General features: G+C 37.2%; 1 protein-coding gene across 1 annotated transcript in view; it reads right to left on the reverse strand.

The window, feature by feature from the left end:
- Positions 1 to 1,479: 1,479 nt before the first annotated feature.
- The window catches only part of LOC128648791 (oxysterol-binding protein 2-like), a 731,192-nt gene continuing 711,965 nt past the window's right edge, over positions 1,480 to 20,706 (reverse strand). Inside the window, 7 exon segments of the mRNA XM_053701658.1 lie at positions 1,480 to 1,622; positions 12,104 to 12,163; positions 12,166 to 12,323; positions 19,346 to 19,364; positions 19,367 to 19,408; positions 19,411 to 19,510; positions 19,513 to 19,530. Of these exon segments, the coding sequence (XP_053557633.1) occupies positions 1,480 to 1,622; positions 12,104 to 12,163; positions 12,166 to 12,323; positions 19,346 to 19,364; positions 19,367 to 19,408; positions 19,411 to 19,510; positions 19,513 to 19,530 (540 nt within the window).

Below are 20,706 nucleotides of genomic sequence, written 5' to 3' on the forward strand. Positions count from 1 at the left end.
AAGAACATTTTATAATAAAAGTTAATTTTAAAGTTGTTTACAATTGTATTTTCTATATGAATCATGGAATAAAGTTTTGGGGTTGCTGTCTCTTTAATAGTTAATGTCTTTCAGTTTCTAAAATGTATCGTACTTTACAAGAACATCTGAAAATCTGAGGATTTCCTCCAAATAATCTTTAAACAAGGGCATGCCAGATGCAGCCAATCATAAGCTAAATAGCTGAGCTAAAATCTGTCCCTAATAGAAGAGACCGTCAATATAACCAATATACTTTTTAAGTGTGCATCCCTGGACTGCTCTGAAACAAACAAAATTATTACGTACCATTTTTTATTTTTTTGCAGTTAATGAAGTGTTTGATAATTTCATATTCTTTTAAAGGCTACTGAAAAAGAGATCGTAAAAGAGCAACTCTACTTAATATCCGCAACCTCCTATATTGCCTTATTGAGCACCTACTAATTACTTTCTTTATATTCTATATAAAACACCTTCCTCTGCTTGTCATTTAAAATGTATAAATAACTTCTATATGAATGCAATAGCCAAGGTGGTGCAGTTTGTAAAAAGTTTTTTTTTTTACCAGATATTTTAAATCTTTGTGTACGCAGGGATCAAATTTTTTTTTTTTCACAGCCCACTAAACAAAATATTTTCCAAAGTTTAAAACATCATTTTATAAAATCATCCAGATCATACACCATTACTTTAATATTTTTTTTATGTATTGGAAAATCCTGTAGGTATAGCACTTTTTTGTGAATGTAGATCTACGTCTTTGGAAAGATGTTCTCAAAAGTGCATAAGTTTATTTTAAAAAAATCTTGTTAAATTGCAAACTGTGAATCCCTCCCTTATAATTATACTTTATAAATTAAGCGACCCCTCTATTATGTTAAGGTTTATTTATATGTAGTGTATGAAATGACATCTTTAAGAGTTTATGCTTCTGCTACCTATAGATTAAATACACACTTCATGTTTTGTTAATGAGAATATATATCTATATAATATAAATAAATAACATTTTCTAACAGTATCTTATTGTTCTATGTTTATCTCAAACCTGGGATAGTTACGCCTAGGGATGGGCTTCTGATTTGAAGAAAAATACAGTTATTAAAAGGGTTGGAAGAGGCAAGAAATATAAGATCAAATAAAGCATATTATTAAACAAGAAAAGAAAATATTTTCACCCAATCCTTACTAGTTGCTAAAAATACCACTGTAGTAAAACAAAATGCGTTTTCATTAAAAAATATACTTCTAATCCTCTCCCCCCCTCCCCCCACCCACTAGAATTTAGATTTATTTTGGCAGGTGTGTTTGTCATTTCTCTGGCTATTTTCACACTGGAATTCGGTCCTCGTGGCATCTGCTCGTGAGCACCAAGCTGCCATGAGCCTCATCTCCTGTGCTTCCTGCGTGCTCAGCTTGAGGGTGGCGAGATCGGTCAGCTCTTTATCCCAGAGTAGATCAGAAGATATCAGGACAGAGAGACCAGTCCTGTTTTTCTTTGGCCTCCCAGTATCCTCCTTTGTAAACACAGTTAAGCTCCCCGGTGTATGGATCAACCTTTCTTTCGAACCACAGTGGTTGATAGCCTTCATAGTCACTACCTGAAAAGATTAAAGGGGCATCAAATATGTTTAATTATGTCCCTTTAAAAGCCTACATCACCATGCAAAGGCATTTGATATTCAGGTTATTGCAACTGCTTTGGCACCTGATATCTAAAAGGGCACATTACTTCTCATACTTTAGTTAGTCAGTGTGTGTGTGTATTGTATGCTGTCCTTAGGGAATAAGGGCTCCATTGGAGCCACTGCCTCTCTCATTTTTTTATAGCAATCACATACTAATAACAAGGATATGAGCTCCACATTATAAAGAGATTGCTCCCCTTTTTCCAATCAGGGGGACTCATAACCCTCTGTGTTTATGGGGGAATAAGGGCTATAAATGGGCCCCTACACCTCATCAAACGCTGCATGGGCGTGCACATGGGGCAGGTGATCACCTGAAAATTAGAGGGTAGTGTTATGCCCAGGGGAGTTCCCTCTTTCACATGAGGGGCCTCATACCCCTATAATTAAATCAAAGGATGACATAGGGCAGTGCCTTCCAAACTGTGTGTTGTGATACACTAGTGTGTCGGCAGCAGTGTGTAGGTGTGTCCCTGCTTCAACACAAATTGTTTGGAATTTAACATTTTTTTGGTTTCCGACTTTCCGCCTGCCGACTATGCATATAACATGGTTGACACGTGATTGATACCTAGTGGGTCACAGATCATCTTAACCTATTGGCACAGCTCAGCGGGAACTGAAACTATTCCCATTGACGGCTTTAGTGGCACATTGGCTCCAGACTGCTCTCCTCAATCAGCTCGTGACTGCATGTGTAGTCAGTAAGTGGTACAGCAGTGTGTTTGCAGCGCGGGCAGTAGCCAGTCAGACTCGCAGAGCTCTAAGGGTGGCATCTTAAACGCTGAGCTGAAGGTCAGAAATCAAAGGTTGTTTTTTTTTTTTTTTTGCAGCTAGCTCCCAGTAGTGCATTGCTGCTCCTGCTCTTGATATATGGATAGGAAGTGGAAGCTTAAAAATGCTTGATGATAAAATGTGAGTGTCTTTATCTAATATTTCACCAAATATTCAGAAACTGTGTTCATCCCATCAACCTCATACATCCCATTAAAATAGTAAGTAGCTATTGGTGGTATTAAGCTTTTTTTAATTTTTTCACATACTTACTGTTACTTGTAAATACATTTCGTTATTATATAATTAATCTTTGTGTCCGAATCTCTTAAAACAAGTTAGTTTAACCTCCTGTTTGCTAGTACAAGACTGAATTACTGTGTCGCGAAATGATTTAGGTCTAAAAAGTGTGTCCACCAACATGAAAAGTTTGGAAAGCTCTGATATATGGGCTCTGAAGTACCCCTTTGAAGCATAGCTAGAAATTACCTGTTTTTCAGTGGGTGATAGTTTGCATAATTTTACTCGGCCAAACTACATCTTATTGTCTCTGTATTACTTCACTGAATGTTCTCAGCCTATTTTTCAAGCTGGAATAGATTCATGAGTGTTGGAACAAATATCTAAATATATTCTCTAAAAAGCCTTAATGGGAGTTATTTTGGATATATATATATATATATATATATATATATATATATATATATATATATCCAAAATAGATATAAAATAAATAGTAAAAAAAAATTGTATTCCAAGTGACAACAAAGTGTTCTATATTTAACTTAAGTGAAAAGAAAAAAAAAAATAATGTCCGAAGTGGCACAATAATCAACCCTAAACGGGGAATTTTTTAAGACTGATATCTGCTCTAAGTTTGATTATTTAAATAAGGGAATATCAGTCAATAATATCATTTATGCTTACCTAATAAATTAATTTCTTTCATGGTGATGAGATTCCACGATTCATTACTCCTAGGAATAATACTCCTGGCCAATAAGAGGAGGCAAATAGCCCTAAACTCCAAAAGCCCTTAAAACCCCTCCCACCTGACATATAGCCAAACCAGAAAAGTTGAAGGTAGAAAAAGAAAATAAGAGCAACAAAGGAGCATGCAACAAAAGAAGTGCATACTAAAATTGCGACCAGAACAAAATAATCACAATAGAAAAAAGTGGGCTCTCACCACCATGAAATAATTGAATTTATCAGGTAAGCATACATTATTTTCTTTCGGAAATGTGGTGAGAGTGAATGATCCATTACTACTGGGGACTAATACCCAAGATGTGAAGTCCATGAGCAATCTGGGCAGACTAGACTTATACTATTCTAAATACATTGGATGATTCAGGTTTTTTTGTTTGTGTTTTGTCATTGCAGAAAAATATAAATAAAATATATTTAATGCCTAGAAACCACTGCTTAAAGATCTGTCCTGCCAAACACTATTTCAGAAGAAGCAAATACATCTAAATGGTCAAATTTAGAAAACTTATGTAAGTAAATAAGTATTTAAGGAAGACCAAGTTGCTGCCTTGTAACTTTAATCAACAGAGGCCTTATTCTTAAAGGCCCAGGAAGTAGCAACTGATCTGGTAGAATGGGCAGTAATCTGTTTAGGAGGAGACTGACCCACCTCCAAGTAAGCATTATGAATCAAAAGCTTCAACCAAGAGGCTAATTAAACAACAGTAGCCTTCTGAGCCTTTATAGAACCAGAATAATAAACACACAAGCTAGAAGATTGTCTAAAAAACTTAGTAGCCTGTAAATAGTACTTCAAAGCTCTGACCATATCCAATTTATGGAGAAGCCTCTCCTTGGAATTCTTTGGATTAGGACAAAAAGAGGGCACACAATCTTATGATTTAAGTTGTCAGAAGAAACTACCTTGGGCAAAAAGCCAAACTTAGTTCTCAAAACTGCCTTATCCTGATGAAAGACAAGATAAAGAGGATCACAACAAAAAGCAGACAATTCAGATACTCTTCTAGCAGAAGAAATAGCCAAAATAAACAAAACTTTCGAAGACAAAAGCTAGATATCCAAATCATGCATAAGTTCCAAAGAAGGAACCTGCAAAGCTCTTAAAACCAAATTAAGATTCCAAGTAGGAGAAATTGCTTTAATTACAGGCTTATTCCTGACTAAAGCCTAGACAAAATTCTGGATATCTGGAAATTTAGCAATCTTCTTGTGACATAAGACAGAAAGAGCAGAGATCTGACCATTTAAAAGGAACAGTCAAGTCAAAATTAAACTTTCATAATTCAGATAGGCATGTCATTTTAAACAACTTTCCAATTTACTTTTATCATCACATATTGCTTTGTTCTTTTGGTATTCTTTGTTGAAAGCTAAACCTAGGTAGGCTCGTATGCTAATTTCTAAGCCTCTTGAGGGACACCTCTTATCTCAGGCATTTTGACAGTTTTTTTTACAGCAAGACAGCTCTAGTTCATGTGTGCCATATAGAAAACATTGTGCTCCACTTCCGTGGAGTTAACTAGGAGTCAGCATTAATTGCCTAAAATGCAAGTCTGTCAAAAGAACTGAAATAAAGCGGCTTCGATACAAAGTAATTACAGAGGTAAAAACGTATATTAATATAACCGTGTTGGTTATGCAAATAAATTGATTATTTTTTAAAAAAAAACACAAATTCCTGGAGTAGACTGTCCCTTTAAGGAACTAGCGTATAAACAAATATACAAACAATCCGTTGAAGATGCCCACAGATGCTCAATAGGGTTTAGGTCTGGAGACATGCCTTGGCCAGTCCATAACCTTTACCCTCAGCTTCTTTAGCAAGGCAATGGTCGTCTTGGAGGTGTGTTTGGGGTCGTTATCATGTTGGAATACTGCCCTGCGGCCCAGTCTCCAAAGGAGGGGATCAGGCTCTGCTTCAGTATGTCACAGTACATGTTGGCATTCATGTTCCCGTCAATGAACTGGAGCTCACCAGTGCCGGCAGCACTCATGCAGGCCCAGACCATGACACTCCCACCATCATGCTTGACTGTAGGCAAGCCACACTTGTCTTTGTACTCCTCACCTGGTTGCCACCACACACGCTTGACACCATCTGAACCAAATAAATTTATCTTGGTCTCAACGGACCAGAGGACATGGTTCTAGTAATCCATGTCCTTAATCTGCTTGTCTTCAGCAAACTGTTTGCTGGCTTCTTGTGCATCATCTTTAGAAGAGGCTTCCTTCTGGGATGACAGCCATGCAGACCAATTTGATGCAGTGTGCAGCATATGGTCTGAGCACTTACAGGCTGACCCTCCACCCCTTCAACCTCTGCAGCAATGCTGGCAGCACTTATACGTCTATTTCCCAAAGACAACCTCTGGATATGATGCTGAGCATTTGCACTCAACTTCTTTGGTCGACCATGGCGAGGCCTGTTCTGAGTGGAACCTGTCCTGTGAAACCGCTGTATGGTCTTGCCCACCGTGCTGCAGCTCAGTTTCAGGTCTTGGCAATCTTCTTATAGCCTAGGCCATCTTTATATAGAGCAACTATTTTTTTCAGATCCTCGGAGAGTTCTTTGCCATGAGGTGCCATGTTGAACTTCCAGTGACCAGTATGAGAGCGTGTGAGAGAGTGTGAGAGCGATAACACCAAATTTAACACACCTGCTCCCCATTCACACCTGAGACCTTGTAACCCTAACAAGTCACATGACACCGGGGAGGGAAAATGGCGAATTGGGCCCATTTTGGACATTTCCACTTAGAGGTATACTCCACGTTTGTTGTCAACGGTTTAGACATTAGTGCCTGTGTTGAGGTATTTTGAGGGATAGCAAATTTACACTGTTATACAGGCTGTACACTCACTACTTTACATTGTAGCAAAGTATCATTTCTTCAGTGTTGTCACATAAAAATAATAAAATATTTACAAAAATGTGAGGGGTGTACTCACTTTTGTGGGATACTGTAAATCTTCCATGTGACAGGGTTTACAGGCCTGATCCAAAGTTTCAATGACAGAATCAGAAAAACCTCCCTGTCTCAAAACTAAGCGCTCAATCTCCAAGCCATCAAGATTAGAGATTTTAGATCCTGCTGAAAGAATGGGCCTTGAGAAAGAAGTTCTAGATGCAGAGACAGTAGCCATGGAGGACATGTACCAGATCCACAAACCAAGTCCAGCGAGGCCAAGCTGGAGCAATCAGGATTACTGATGATACCTCCTGCTTGATCCTGGCTATTACCCTTGGTAACAGAACATGATGCAGAAAAATGTCAGCCAGACGAACAACCAACGAGCTACTAGATCATCCACAAACTCCACCTGAGGATCCCTGGACCTCGCAAAATATCTGGGGAATTTTAGTGTTTAAACGAGAAGCTATAAGATCCAATTCTGGAAAACCCCATAGGTCTACAATCTGACTGAAGACTTCGAGATGAAGAGACCATTCCCCTGGGTTAAGGGATTGACAATTGAGAAAGTCTGCTTCCCAATTGCTCGCCCCTCAGAAAATGTACTGCAGAAATTATACAGGAATTGCTCTCTGCCCAAGTCAGAATTCAGGAAACCTCCCTTACCACGCGGGAACTGCGAGTTCCTTCCTGATGATTGATGTAAGCCACTGCTTTGACATTGTCTGACTGAAAATGTAATTAAGTCTGTCTTTTCAGGAGGGACCAAAACTGAAGGGCTCTGAAAAGGGCTCCCATAACATTTATAGGCAACTTCACCTCCTAAAGTAATCAAACTCTCTGTGCTCTCTGAGACCCCCAGGCTGCACCCCAACCGAGAGACTTGAATCTGTTGAGATCACAGTCCAAAACTGGATAAACAAAAGATGTCCCCAGAACAATGGACAGATGATTGATCCACCAAGAAATGGATTGTCTTGTATTGGCATCATAAAGAATCTTTTGGGCCAACTGAGAGTAATCCCTGCACCACTGACAAAGCATACAAACAATTAGAGTTTTCATGTAAAACCAAACAAAATTAATAGCATCTGAGGTTGCAGTCATCAGACCTAAATCTTCCATACAAAGAGCCACAGAAGGAAAAGGAACTGACCGAAGATTTACACAAGCTGAGAGTAACTTCAGCCTTCTCTGTTATGTCAAGGAAAGTCTCATGGAGACTGCATCAATTATCATACCCAGAAAAGTAATACTGGATTGAGGGAACAACAGACAGATTTTTTGAAACTTAACGTTCCAACCATGTTCTTGAAGAAACAACAAAAATCTGTTGGTATGAGATATTGTGTAGAAAAAGAGGTTCAGCACTCCCGGAAAAATTCCAAATTCTTTATTGACATAAAAGATCAATGGTGCAGATTAAAAACTGATGTACCTTTTGCCTGCACGTATCCCACACAGTTTTATGTAGGACACAGCTCAAGTGAATTGGAGCTTTGCTCTGTAGCTTGCTTCTATACATAAAGCAGACAGCCTTTACAGCACGGCTTGAATTTGGGCAGTTTCAATCCCATCTTTAGAGTTCTCCTTTGAGATGAGTGTTTTTTACCTTTGTTATGAAATATTGCTAAATGTAATGATGGCGCCTATACAAAGATATCATCCAGGTAAGGAACCACAGAAACACATGAGCTCTTATTACTGATGAGAGAGACCCAAAAACCTTTGTAAAAATTCTGCGAGTGGTAGCCACACTGAATGGTAGAGCAACAAACTGAAAATGTTGTCCAGGAATGCAAATCTTAGAAATTGATGATGAACTGTGAAAAGGGATATGAAGATAAGCAACCTTTAGATCTATAGAGGACATAAACTGTTCCCTTTTGGACAAAAGGAAAAATCGTCTGAATGGTCTCCATCTTGAAAGAAGGAACCATGAGAAACTTGTTTAAAGTTTTTAAGTCCAGAACAGATTTGTAAATTCCTTCTTTCTTAGGAACAAATAAGAGGTTGGAATAAAAGTCCTGTCCCTGTTCCAAAACTGGAACTTTTACTACCATAGATTCCAGATCTGAAATTGACTGACATAGGCTCCTGCCTTTACAGTATTCTTTGGAACCTAAGACAGAATGAACGTTTCCCTGGGAGGACTTGATCTGAAATCTATTTTGTATACTTAGGAAACAATGTTCAGAACCTATAGATCTTGAACAAAATGAAACCAAGCCCCCTGAAAAAGGCTTAATCTGCCCCTTACCAGAAGATCTGGATTTGGGGTTGCACCCTTCATGAAGACATGGTAGTGGAAACAGGCTTCTTTTAGGGTTTGGCTTCCAGGAAAAACGGGAGGAACCCTGCTTCGTCAATCTAAGAACCAAGTTAGAAGCGCTAGAAACGCCTCCCCCCCCAGTCACCATAGAAATAATCTCTCCCAAACCATACCCAAACAATACATTTCTATTAAAAGGAAGAGAGAGATATATGGATTTAGAAACCATGTCAGCAGACCATGATTTCAAACACAAAGCCCTTCTAGTCAAAAACTGCTAGGGCATCATTCATAGCACTCTGCTCTTACTAATATCAACAACTGCATCACAAATGAAAGCATAAGCTGTTTCACTAGTTTTAATTGATTAGAAAACTTGTCACCAGTAGATTCCTCAGAAAACCTGCTCAGATAAACCCTCAAACTAAAGGTTAGAAGCTGCAGCTACAGAAGCAATACTAATTGCTGGCCTAAAAAGAAAGCCTGTTTGCTGAAAAGACTTTTATGAAAAGACTCCATCTCCTATCCAAAGGGTCTTTAAAAAGGCACTATCCTCAATAGGAATAGTAGTATGTTTAGTTAAAGTAGAAATAGTCCCATCTACTTTAGGAAAGGTTTTCCCAAAGCTCTAAATTAGAAGCATGAAAAGGGAACATCCTTTTAAATCAATGAGCTGGATTAAAAGGAATACTAGCTTGGACCAATCTTTATAAATTATTAGATATAATTAGAAAACCGAAGAAAACTCTGGAGATGTTTAAAAAACAAACCCAGATGCTTAACAGACTTATCCTCAGAAACTTTAGAATCCTGGACACCAAAAGTACATAACGCGTCTTTTAAAAGAGAACAAAGGAGTCAGAGACTGACTCTTGATCTTCTGAAAAAAACTTCACCCTCAAAGGATAAATCAGAAGAAGCAGGACCTGGAATGTTCATCTTTACAGACTTAGACTTACAGAAAAGCCAGTAGAGAGATTATCAGGGACCACATTTTTACACTTATTTGGCAGGGGCATAGGCCCTACCATCTCAGATATAGTAGAGCATAAGAAATCTTTGAACCTTGGAGCAAAATCTGACGAACTCCCCTGTGTAGTAAAAACCTTTAGAAGCAGCATTAGATTGATCAGAATGCACAAGGGATCCATACATGTTTTGCAAAGCTGAGCCATTGGGGATTATATCAGCTTGCAAAAGATACATTTAATATTATTAGAAAAGTGTTCAGAGGATCTAGTTTCTGAGGTACAAATATAAACAGAAGACAGGACAGATTCAGTATGCGCCATAATGAATAACAGATAAAACATACAGGTAATGAAAGAAAATAAAAGTACAGATAATGATTCAAACATTACATTAAAGGTAGGATAAATAAAGTAACCTTACCCCCAATAAAAGCAGCTCTTGGAAGCAAATACATCTTAACCCTTTTATCAGAAGCTGAAGCAGTGCATCAAATAAGAGCTGACCCGATGACAGCCAATCACACAACATGCCCAGAACACTAACACCTAGATTTAGAGTTTTGCGTTAGAAGGGGTGCGTTAGCTACGCGTGTTTTTTTTCCCCCCGCACCTTTTAAACAACGCTGGTATTTAGAGTTCTCTGAAGGGCTGCGTTAGGCTTCCAAAAAGGGACATAGAGCATAATTTACCGCCACTTCAACTCTAAATACCAGCGTTGCTTACGGACGCGGCCAGCTTCAAAAACGTGCTTGTGCACGATATCCCCATAGGAAACAATGGGGCAGTTTGAGCTGAAAAAAAAAACCTAACACCTGCAAAAAAGCAGCGTTCAGCTCCTAACGCAGGCCACATTGTTTTCCTATGGGGAAACACTTCCTAAGTCTGCACCTAACACCCTAACATGTAACCCCGAGGTCTAAACACCCCTAACCTTACACTTATTAACTATCGCTGACCCCTGCATTTTATTATTAACCCCTAATCTGCCGCCTCCGTACACCGCCGCAACCTACATTATAGCTATGTACCCCTAATCTGCTGCCCCTAACATCGCCGACCCCTAATATTATATTTATTAAACCCCTAATCTGCCCCCCCAACGTCGCCGCTACCTTACCTACACTTATTAACCCCTAATCTGCCGACGGGACCTCGCCGCCACTATAATAAATGTATTAACCCCAAAACCGCCTCACTCCCACCTCAAAAACCCTATAATAAATAGTATTAACCCCTAATCTGCCCTCCCTAACATCACCGACACCTAACTTCAAGTATTAACCAGTAATCTGCCGACCGGACTTCGCCGCTACTCTAATAAATCTATTAACCCCTAAAGCTAAGTCCCCTAAAAAAATAACAAAGCCCCCCAAAATAAAAAAATGCCCTACCCTATTCTAAAATAAAAAGTTAACAGCTCTATTACCTTACCAGCCCTTAAAAGGGCCTTTTGCGGGGCATGCCCCAAAGAAAACAGCTCTTTTGCATTTAAAAAAAACATACAATACCCCCCATTCCTGTGTTTGTGCCTGCTTTGTGGTAACCTCGGATCGCTAGAGCCAGGCGGGAGGATTACCTGGATTTTATATATATATTTATATACATATACAGTATATATATATATACATAACAAGATAAAGGATTTGCACTCTCACGTACAATCAGCAAGCCACGTGACAGGAGCAAAAAAGGATATATCACAACGAAGAGTCCGCACCTCGCTGGGCTTATATCAAGTGTATACTTTATTTATACGTCATGTTTCGGGGATCAAAATACTCTGAGGAAGGGGAGTATTTTGATCCCTGAAATGTCACGTATAATAAAGTATACACTTAATATAAGCCCAGCGAGTGTGGACTCCTCTTCGTTGTGATATATCTATCTATCTATCTATCTATCTATCTATCTATCTATCTATCTCTCTCTCTGTATCTCTCTCTCTCTCTCTCTCTGTATCTCTCTCACTCTCTCTCTCTCTCTCTCTATATATATATATATATATATAAAAAAAGATATATAAATAAAATGTTATACTTAATTTGTAGGCTGACACGTTCATGACATCATAACATACTAATATGTGGGCTCACTTGACTTAGGCTATATATGTAAGATGCCAAAGTCATTTGCCAAGTTTATATAGGGATAAACAAAGAATAATCCCATTAAATATCTATATACATTACTCATATATTGAAGGGTTAAGGGTAAGGAATAACAGATGACTCTCTTAATTTGATTTTGCTCAGGAGCATACAGGCAATTTCTAGGCCTAAAGAGGTTAAGATGTATTAATAAACTGACTTTTTTTTTAATAGTTGCCATGGGATAGAAAGGAACAGACTCCTTAATATAACTAATGTGGTTGCAATTTCCTGCTCCTGTCCACTTAAGAGGAGACTACAGAATGTAGGGTCACTTTTTAACAATATAAGAACATAAATATCACATTTATTTTACACAACCTACCTTCTTCCAAAGCATCAGCAGCTTCTGCTTCTCGCTTTCTACGGACAGCTCTTTGTTTTCCTCCAACCTATGCTTTTCTGCATTGGCCTCATCCCACTTGCCTTCTTCCATTAACCGTTGGTCTGGTCGAAACCTGCTGTCTGTGGGTGCAACTGTGTCATCTGATTCATTTAGTGTAAGAGCCAATTCAGAGAAAAAGTACATGTTCTCAGAATTCTCCCTGCACAAGAAGAGAATATAACATTAACCAATCAGCATAAATTCAACAGAGTGTCATTTTCATGGTCAGTATCAAAACCTAGTATCAAAGACTACAATAGAGCAAGTGAGACCCTAGTAAAATCTCACATTTAAGCCATCGCAGTTTAAATGGGGTTCTAAAGCACCACATTCCTTTATTGTAGCAACCCCGGATCTCATAGATGCTAGCTGCCATAAACCTGCAAGGAACCTCCTTTTGTATATGCCCAGTGCTCTACCAAGGGCAATGGAGGGAGAAGGGATACATAAAACAAATAAAGGTAGACATATTCTGGAGATTTAGTTTGTAGTCAACTTTTGTTAGCGCTCCCACTTTGTAAGGTCTAGAACCACTCTACATGCAAATGATGAACATATCTGCACAACCAACAGTTATTAGCTCTGACTTGATGAAACACTATGTTCTTGTTTGTTTAAGTCACTATTCCGCTGGTAAATTTCTACGAATGTCAGTAACAAATGTTGGTTACAGAAACTTCTGAGTAAGTAAAGAACTGGTGTGTCAGGTTTAAAGGGACATTAAAGTCATTATTTTACTTATGAATTAGCAGTTAATCACTACATTACATAGACCTACCTGCAACATACATGTTTAAATATTATTTAAAACCTGTCATTTTGTTAGATAAATGTTCACTGTTTTGCAGACCTGGTCCTTGAAAAGCCTCTGAATGTTGTTTATCTTTTCACCGTTACTGTGTTGAAATAGGGATAGGTATAAATGTATCAAAACAATAATTGTGCAGTAGTGTAACAGTATCAGAGTTCTGCATTCCATGTGATGTAATCTAACCACTCAAGGGGGAGTGGAAACACTAAAATTTTCTGGAAAAATACAGGAAAAGCAGGCTGACTAAAAACTGAAAATGCCTTTTTTAATTAAAACATTTTGGGCTAGATTACAAGTAGCACGCTAATTAGCGCTTTCGCTAACACGCAAACACCAGCAGAAGTAATCTTTTAACGCGCACGGGTTATCATGCAGATTAAAGTTGAAAATATTCTGAGCGCAAGCGAAAGCTGATGCGCTTTAACTTGAGGACTTTGGATATCGCTACAGCGCTAACTTCTCCCTATAGACTTCAATTAGGGAAACAAATTAAAAAAACAAACAAAAAAACTAACACCTAACGCTCACGGGCTTAACCCGGCCGCTTTTAAGCATGGCATGGCAAATAACACAGCACATAAAGGGGTTAAATAAAATTTGTACCCCAAATTTAAAGTTTAGGCTCTGATGGTCAGAGTTGCGTATCACCTCACCAGTCCTGAGAACCTTCCTACATGGTGTGAATGTTACAGGGAAGGAGTATGACACTGAAAAAGAAAGCTAAAACAGTTTAACTCATAGCTCACCTGTTCTACTGGTGAGCACTAAAGCTAAAAACCCTGAAGGTAACAAGCAGAAATTTAGCGTCAGGTGAAGTAAAACTTTAGCTCAGAAGCAATTTATGTGCGCTTTAGGCCGACCAGCTAAATTTAAAGTTATAGTAGGTGCCCAAAAGTGCTATAAACTGCTAATATAAGGTTAATGGTGTAAAAATATATGTCCCCAGACTATGTGAAGCATGTGAACATTTTCATACTAATAGCCAGTGGTCTATGAAGGTGCAGAGCACAATGCAAGGATCTAAATCAATAACAACATCTCACCCAGGGGATTGATGAACAAGTCCACGATTCACCTATGCATATATATATAAATCCAAAAGGTAGGCGCACTGTGGCAATGAAGACGACTCCTCAAGTATAAAAAAATCACAAATTTATTAATCAGTCGAGTAAAACCATAACAGCCAAACCGCTATGTGAGCACACTTAAAACTAACACACAAGTTGTTGCCGTCAAGCGCAAATGCAGACGCAATGGTCACTGCATGATTGCAGCCAAGACCGCTTACAGCTTTATAGCAAAATCTAAAGGTAAAAACCTATTTTGCAACAATGGTGTTACTATATTCATTACATTTACAATATACAACGCACAGGATATAAAGTCACTTAATATGAATACGTTATTTAGCGGAAGAAAATTAATACATAAATATGTTACTGTCAGACGGCTGATTCTATATCAATCTATGTCCAATGTTATCTATAAAGACAGTTGTTGAAACCTGAATATAAATATGTCAATGATATATTTTGGACATTGATATATTCAAATTAGATCTACTTTGAGTTTTAGATTTTACATTTTTAGGTTTGTAAATATAGTATTAGAATCCTGTAGCAATCCTAAATATATTTCGAAAATAATTTTACTACCCATTTAGCCCAAATATTTATTCTTAAACAGTGTTCATATGTTAAATTAAAAACTGAAACTGAAACCTAATTCGTTAAAAGATAGCAATATTTAACTACATTTGAATATAGATTTACCTATGTATTTAAGCAATTAAACATAAAAATATATATACTCAGTTAGACAAAAAACAAAGTGAGGATATTTCGGGGCGAAACACGGTAAAAGAGATAATAAAGTCAATTATTAAAGACTACCAGTAGACAAAGCTCCAGGACCCGACGGATTCACAAATGCGTATTATAAGAAATTTAAAGATATTCTTGCCCCCCAGTTATGTACTCTTTTTAATGATATTTCGGATGTTAACCCATTCTCCCTAGAAGCCTCACATAACTCTCCTCCCCAAACCGGTAAATTCTTCCACGCAGGTTGAAAATTATAGGTCAATTTCACTCTTGAACACAGATTTCAAAATTTTTTGCTAAATTGCTAGCCAATCATCTAACAGAGGAAATGCCAGACGCTGATTAATAAAACCCAAGTTGCATCATAAATTAAGATAAGCTAGGGACAACACTGTCCGAGCAGTACAAATATTATTGCATGCCAAAACATCACATACACCCCTAGAGGTTATATCCACGGATGCTGAAAAAGCATAGACCACATATGCTGGTCTTTTTTAAGATGCTCACTACAATTATTTGGATTAAGCTCATGGTTCATTGACAAACTATTCTCGTTATATGCATCTTCAACGGCAAAGAATTAGGATCAATGGTACCTTATCTAACTCATTTCATATAACAAACGGGACGAGACAGGGTGCCTCCTCTCACTCTTACTGTTCGCTTGTGTAATAGAGTCGTTCGCAACACAAATTAAGTCAGAACAATCAATCCAAGGTATTGGTATAGGGAGCACACAGAAACAAACATTCTCCTATATGCAGATTATGTTTACTATTCACTACAAACCCAGATACCTCTATTCAAAAATAATGTCAATATTTGAGAAATTTCAGATGGGTATCATACTACAAAAATAAACGTTACCAAATCCGAAATTTTAATGCAACATTGCCCCCTGAATCCCCCCCCCTGAATCCCTGCAAAATATCATGACTTCAGGTTGCAAACAGAGACATGAAATATTTGGGGGATATATTTGGCAACATCCGTGGCAGACCTGTTTATCTACCTTTGAGTAATAATATAATTGCAGATTTATCAAGATGAAGAGTCCAGAAAGATCTCCTGGCTAGGTAAAATACACAGTATAAAAATGATGTATTGCAGAGAATACTGTACATACTGCAGGCATTACCCATACCTATCACTCCTCTATACATCCCACAGAAGCATCGTCAAATATTGAATTTTTATATAGGACTAAAAACAGGGCCAGAATCTGTGGGTTCCAGACTTATAAAAATATAGGGTGGCAGTATTTTTACAGAGAATAGTAGATTAGTTCCATAACATGGAAAGCAAAGCGTGGGTAGAATTAGAACATACTATCTCTAAAATCAGATCACCTTGGTGCGCAGTGTTGGACCGTCATAGTACAAAAGTCATTACATACATCTTTTAATGATTTAATAACTGAAACTTATACTGTTTGGAACAGAGCTAGGTTGAATTCACATTTCTACTCATCTCAATACTCCCCACTCACTCCTCTCATTGACAATGCAGAATTCACACCTGGTCTGGGTTATATTAAAAAAGCTTTAGAGGACACAAATAAAACATTACATCGTATTCCAATTGGCCACTGCAACAACCAAATATACACAACAGGACCTCTCAAATAAAGGATTAACATTCTTTCAACAATGGTATCCTTATCATCAGTGTCACTCATAAATTACTAACGCAGAGACAAAATCAATCTTCTAAGACCCTTAACAAACTACGAGAAATTGTGTATACACAACGGGAAAATGACACATACTGTCTCCATTATATATGGTATCTTGCAGCAAACAAACCCGGGTTATATTCCACAATTTTTAAATACCTGGAGGTAACGAATTAGAGATCAACATAACACACTCAGAATCCCTTAAAATCTTTAGTAATATAAAAAGTACCTCTATATCATGTAGAATTCTAGAAATAAATTATAAAATACTGCATTGTTGGTATTTAACACCAAGCAGACTCAAAAAGATACATCCCAAAAGCAGAACGTGTGCTGGAGAGTGTGAAAATAGTGTGGGAAATATGGCACACATCTGGTGGACATGCCAAAAGTTAACTCCTTTCTGGAAAGCAATAGCTACAGAAACCACCCAAAATACTGAATAAAACCATTCCATTACAGCCAAACATATGGATATTCCATGGGTTCCCACATTCTATACAAAGTGAACATAAGAAATTACTTAATTGTCCTAAGCAACGCTGCAAAGTACGCAATAGTTTAGAATTGGTAATCTGTAGAAACACCTACATTGACCAATTGGATAGTTATAAGTAATAATATGCTAAGCTTGGAGGAATATAATTTCCTTAAAACCAGACGTTGCAAAATATATAATAATATTATGTTCTATTGGGTAGTCTTAATTATCGCTTCAAAATTTCAGACACACTAATACACAAGCATGTAATAATATACCTAAATTAGATCCCAATTTGATAAGACAATATTACAAACGGAGTATCATGAAATTGATATGTAAAGCCATATATGTCTCATTGTTTAACCGGAATCAGAGCTGTCATGTATAACTGACTTGTCCTAAACCAACCATTGATACCTACATTTTGTTTTGTTATGTTTTGTTTTTGTTATTTTGTTTATTATTAGAAAATGTAATGTCCAAAAACCAAATTGTATGACTATGCTTATGTGGTCTTATATCTACTCCTGTACTGTTCAATTGTATTACTCGATTCAATGTTATGCAATAATTGGACAATAAAAACCAAATAATAAAAAAAAAATATATAGACTCAAACATATATAATGAATTGTTAATAAATATTTATCAAATAAATAGATCTAAATCTCTTCTCATATTGAGTCCCTGAGGACTGCTAGTTTTGAGAGAGAAAATCCAAAAGACTTCTCTTTTGTTCAGTTTGTCCTCCCTATTTCCACCTCATTTCCACATGGGACATGATCAATTCCCTGTATTTTTAACATGGTTACATCTGAATTATGTAGTGTTTTGAAATGTCTGGATACCGGAGTATCTGCAACTTCATCTTCAATTCTAAAATCTATCTTTTATGGGACGTTTGGTTTTCTTACATATGAATTTTGCCAAATGGAGACATGTTAAGAAATATACTGCATGTGTAGATGAACAATTTATGTAATAATTAATTTCATGTTTCACGTTGAGTAATATGGGAGCTAAATTTATTACCTTCAGTAACATGATTGCATGTTTTGCAGATATTTTTTCTACATCTGAAGAATCTTTTCTTCCTTTAGCCAGCATTTATTGATCTTAATGGGCAAATCTGAGGGAGATAAATAATTGGCCAATGTTTTTCCCTTTTTTGGATACAAGTTCTACCTCCCTCTTGGGTTATTTCTTTAAGAACTGGGTCAGAGTATAGATTGGGATTGTTTCCTTTATGATTTTACATATTTATTGTAATCCCGTACTGTAAGTGGTTATAAATTTAGGTTTTCATTTATATTTGGACATCAAGTTTTTGTTTTTATATTTTAAGAGATCTTCTCTTGTAGCACTTTGTATGCTGTTCCTCGCGTTAATTAATATGTTTTCATCATAGCCTCTTTGTTTCAATCTAGTTGTTATTATTTCACATTGTTTTAAATAGTCGTCATTGTTTGAACAGTTTCTCTTTGGCTCTTATATATTCTCCTTTAGGGATGCCTCTTAGGACATGTCTGGGATGACATGAATTGAACTGTAATATAGTATTCCCAGATGTGGGTTTTCTATATAGAGTAGTGTCAATGGTTTCTTTCTCTAGATTTGCATGCAAAGTTAGATCTGAAAAATGTATAGATCTAGAATTATGTTCTCCTACAAATTTTAGACCACATGTATTAATCATTAAATAAAACTGCAAAAACAGTCAGCCTCTTTAGAGTCAACCCTCAAATACAAACAGCAGATCGTCAATATATCTAAAAAAAGTGATGTATTCTATTTCTGAAAGGATTCCTCTCTCAAAAGACGTGAAACAGCTCCCAACAACCCATAAAAAGGTTGGCATAAGAGGGGGCAAATTTATGACATTAAAACATTAAGTTTGCTGTGTTAAATCAAGAGAGTGCAATCATTGGACTTTGTTATTTGGAATTTGCTGCACCCTGGTCTTTATCTCATAAGCGAGTGGGGAGTGCGCTGTTCATCTCAATCAATTTATATATAAATATATATATATATATATATGTACTGTATATGTATGTGGTTATATATAAATATATATAAATATATATATATACATACACACATTATATATATATATATATATATATTATATATACATACATATATACATTTTAATTAGTCCACAGTTATATTATAAGCCTAAAATAGAATTGTTATACATATTTTATGGTCGAGGCCAGCTTATCAAAAGATCTTGTATTATAAAAAATAAAATACAACTGTCTCTATATTATACTGCTGATGTTGCTGTTTCACTTCTGCGCTAAGGCAAGCTGCTGTGTTAATGAACACTTTCCCTGTATAAATATAACCATATTTTATGTACATCATATGTATGACTTACGGCAGCGGATACTTCTTCAGAGAAGCCTTGGAGGAAGAGTCTGATATACCATCTTCTGTTTGCATCTGTGCTATTGTTGCCTTCACTGCTCTGTATGATCTTTGCACACTCCAGCTTGTCATCCCAGCTTCCTGATAGGGCATAATGTGCTTTTACCATCACAGTCCTGTCACCACCCCGGTAACCTATCACAGTTCAATAAATCTTGTTACACCAAGTGTGACCAAACTACAGCAAAAAAACCAATTAGATAGGAAAAATGACATATATAATAATTATGTAGGATGCAAATGTTAAATGGACAGTCTACTTGAAATGTTTTTTTGTTTAAAAAAGATATCAATTTATAACCAATTCCTCAATTCTGCATAAACTAACTCTGTTATATTAATATACTTTTTACCTCTGTGATTACTTGTATATAAGCTTCTCAAGACTTCCCTCTTATCTAAGTTCTTTTGACAAACTTGCATTTTAGCCAATCAGTTCTGCCTCATAAATAACCCCACGGGAGTGAGCACAACTGAATTTTTTATCATTCTTAAAACATGCAGCAGCCTCACACCAGCTCTTTATCATGCTCTACATACATGCAGCATCCTCACACTGGCTCTATATCATGCTTACATACATGCAGCAGCCTCACACTAGCTCCTATATCATGCTTACATACATGTAGCAGCCTCACACTGGCTCTGTATCATACTTACATACATGCAGCAGCCTCACACTGGCTCTATATCATGCTTACATACATGCAGCAGCCTCACACTGGCTCTATATCATGCTTACATACATGCAGCAGCCTCACACTGGCTCTTTATCATGCTTACATACATGCAGCAGCCTCACACTGGCTCTTTATCATTCTTACATACATGCAGCAGCCTCACACCAACTCTTTATCATGTTTACCATACATGCAGCAGCCTCACACTGGCTCTTAGCATGCTTACATACATGCAGCAGCCTCACACCGGCTCTTTATCATGCTTACATACATGCAGCAGCCTCACACCGGCTCTTTATCATGCTTACATACATTGCAGCAGCCTCACACCAGCTCTTTATCATGCTTTACATTACATGCAGCAGCCTCACACTGGCTTTATATCATGCTTAAATACATGCAGCAGCCTCACACTGGCTCTATATCATGCTTACATACATGCAGTAGCCTCATACCAGCTCTTTATCATGCTTACATACATGCAGCAGCCTCGTACAGCTCTTTATCATGCTTACATACATGTAGCAGCTCACACTGGCTCTTTATCATGCTTACATACATGCAGCAGCCCCACCTCTGGCTCTTTTTCATTCTTACATACATGCAGCAGCCTCACACTGGCTCTTTATCA

This window comes from Bombina bombina, chromosome 2 (genome assembly GCF_027579735.1).
Source record: "Bombina bombina isolate aBomBom1 chromosome 2, aBomBom1.pri, whole genome shotgun sequence".
Taxonomy (NCBI): Eukaryota; Metazoa; Chordata; class Amphibia; order Anura; family Bombinatoridae; genus Bombina; species Bombina bombina.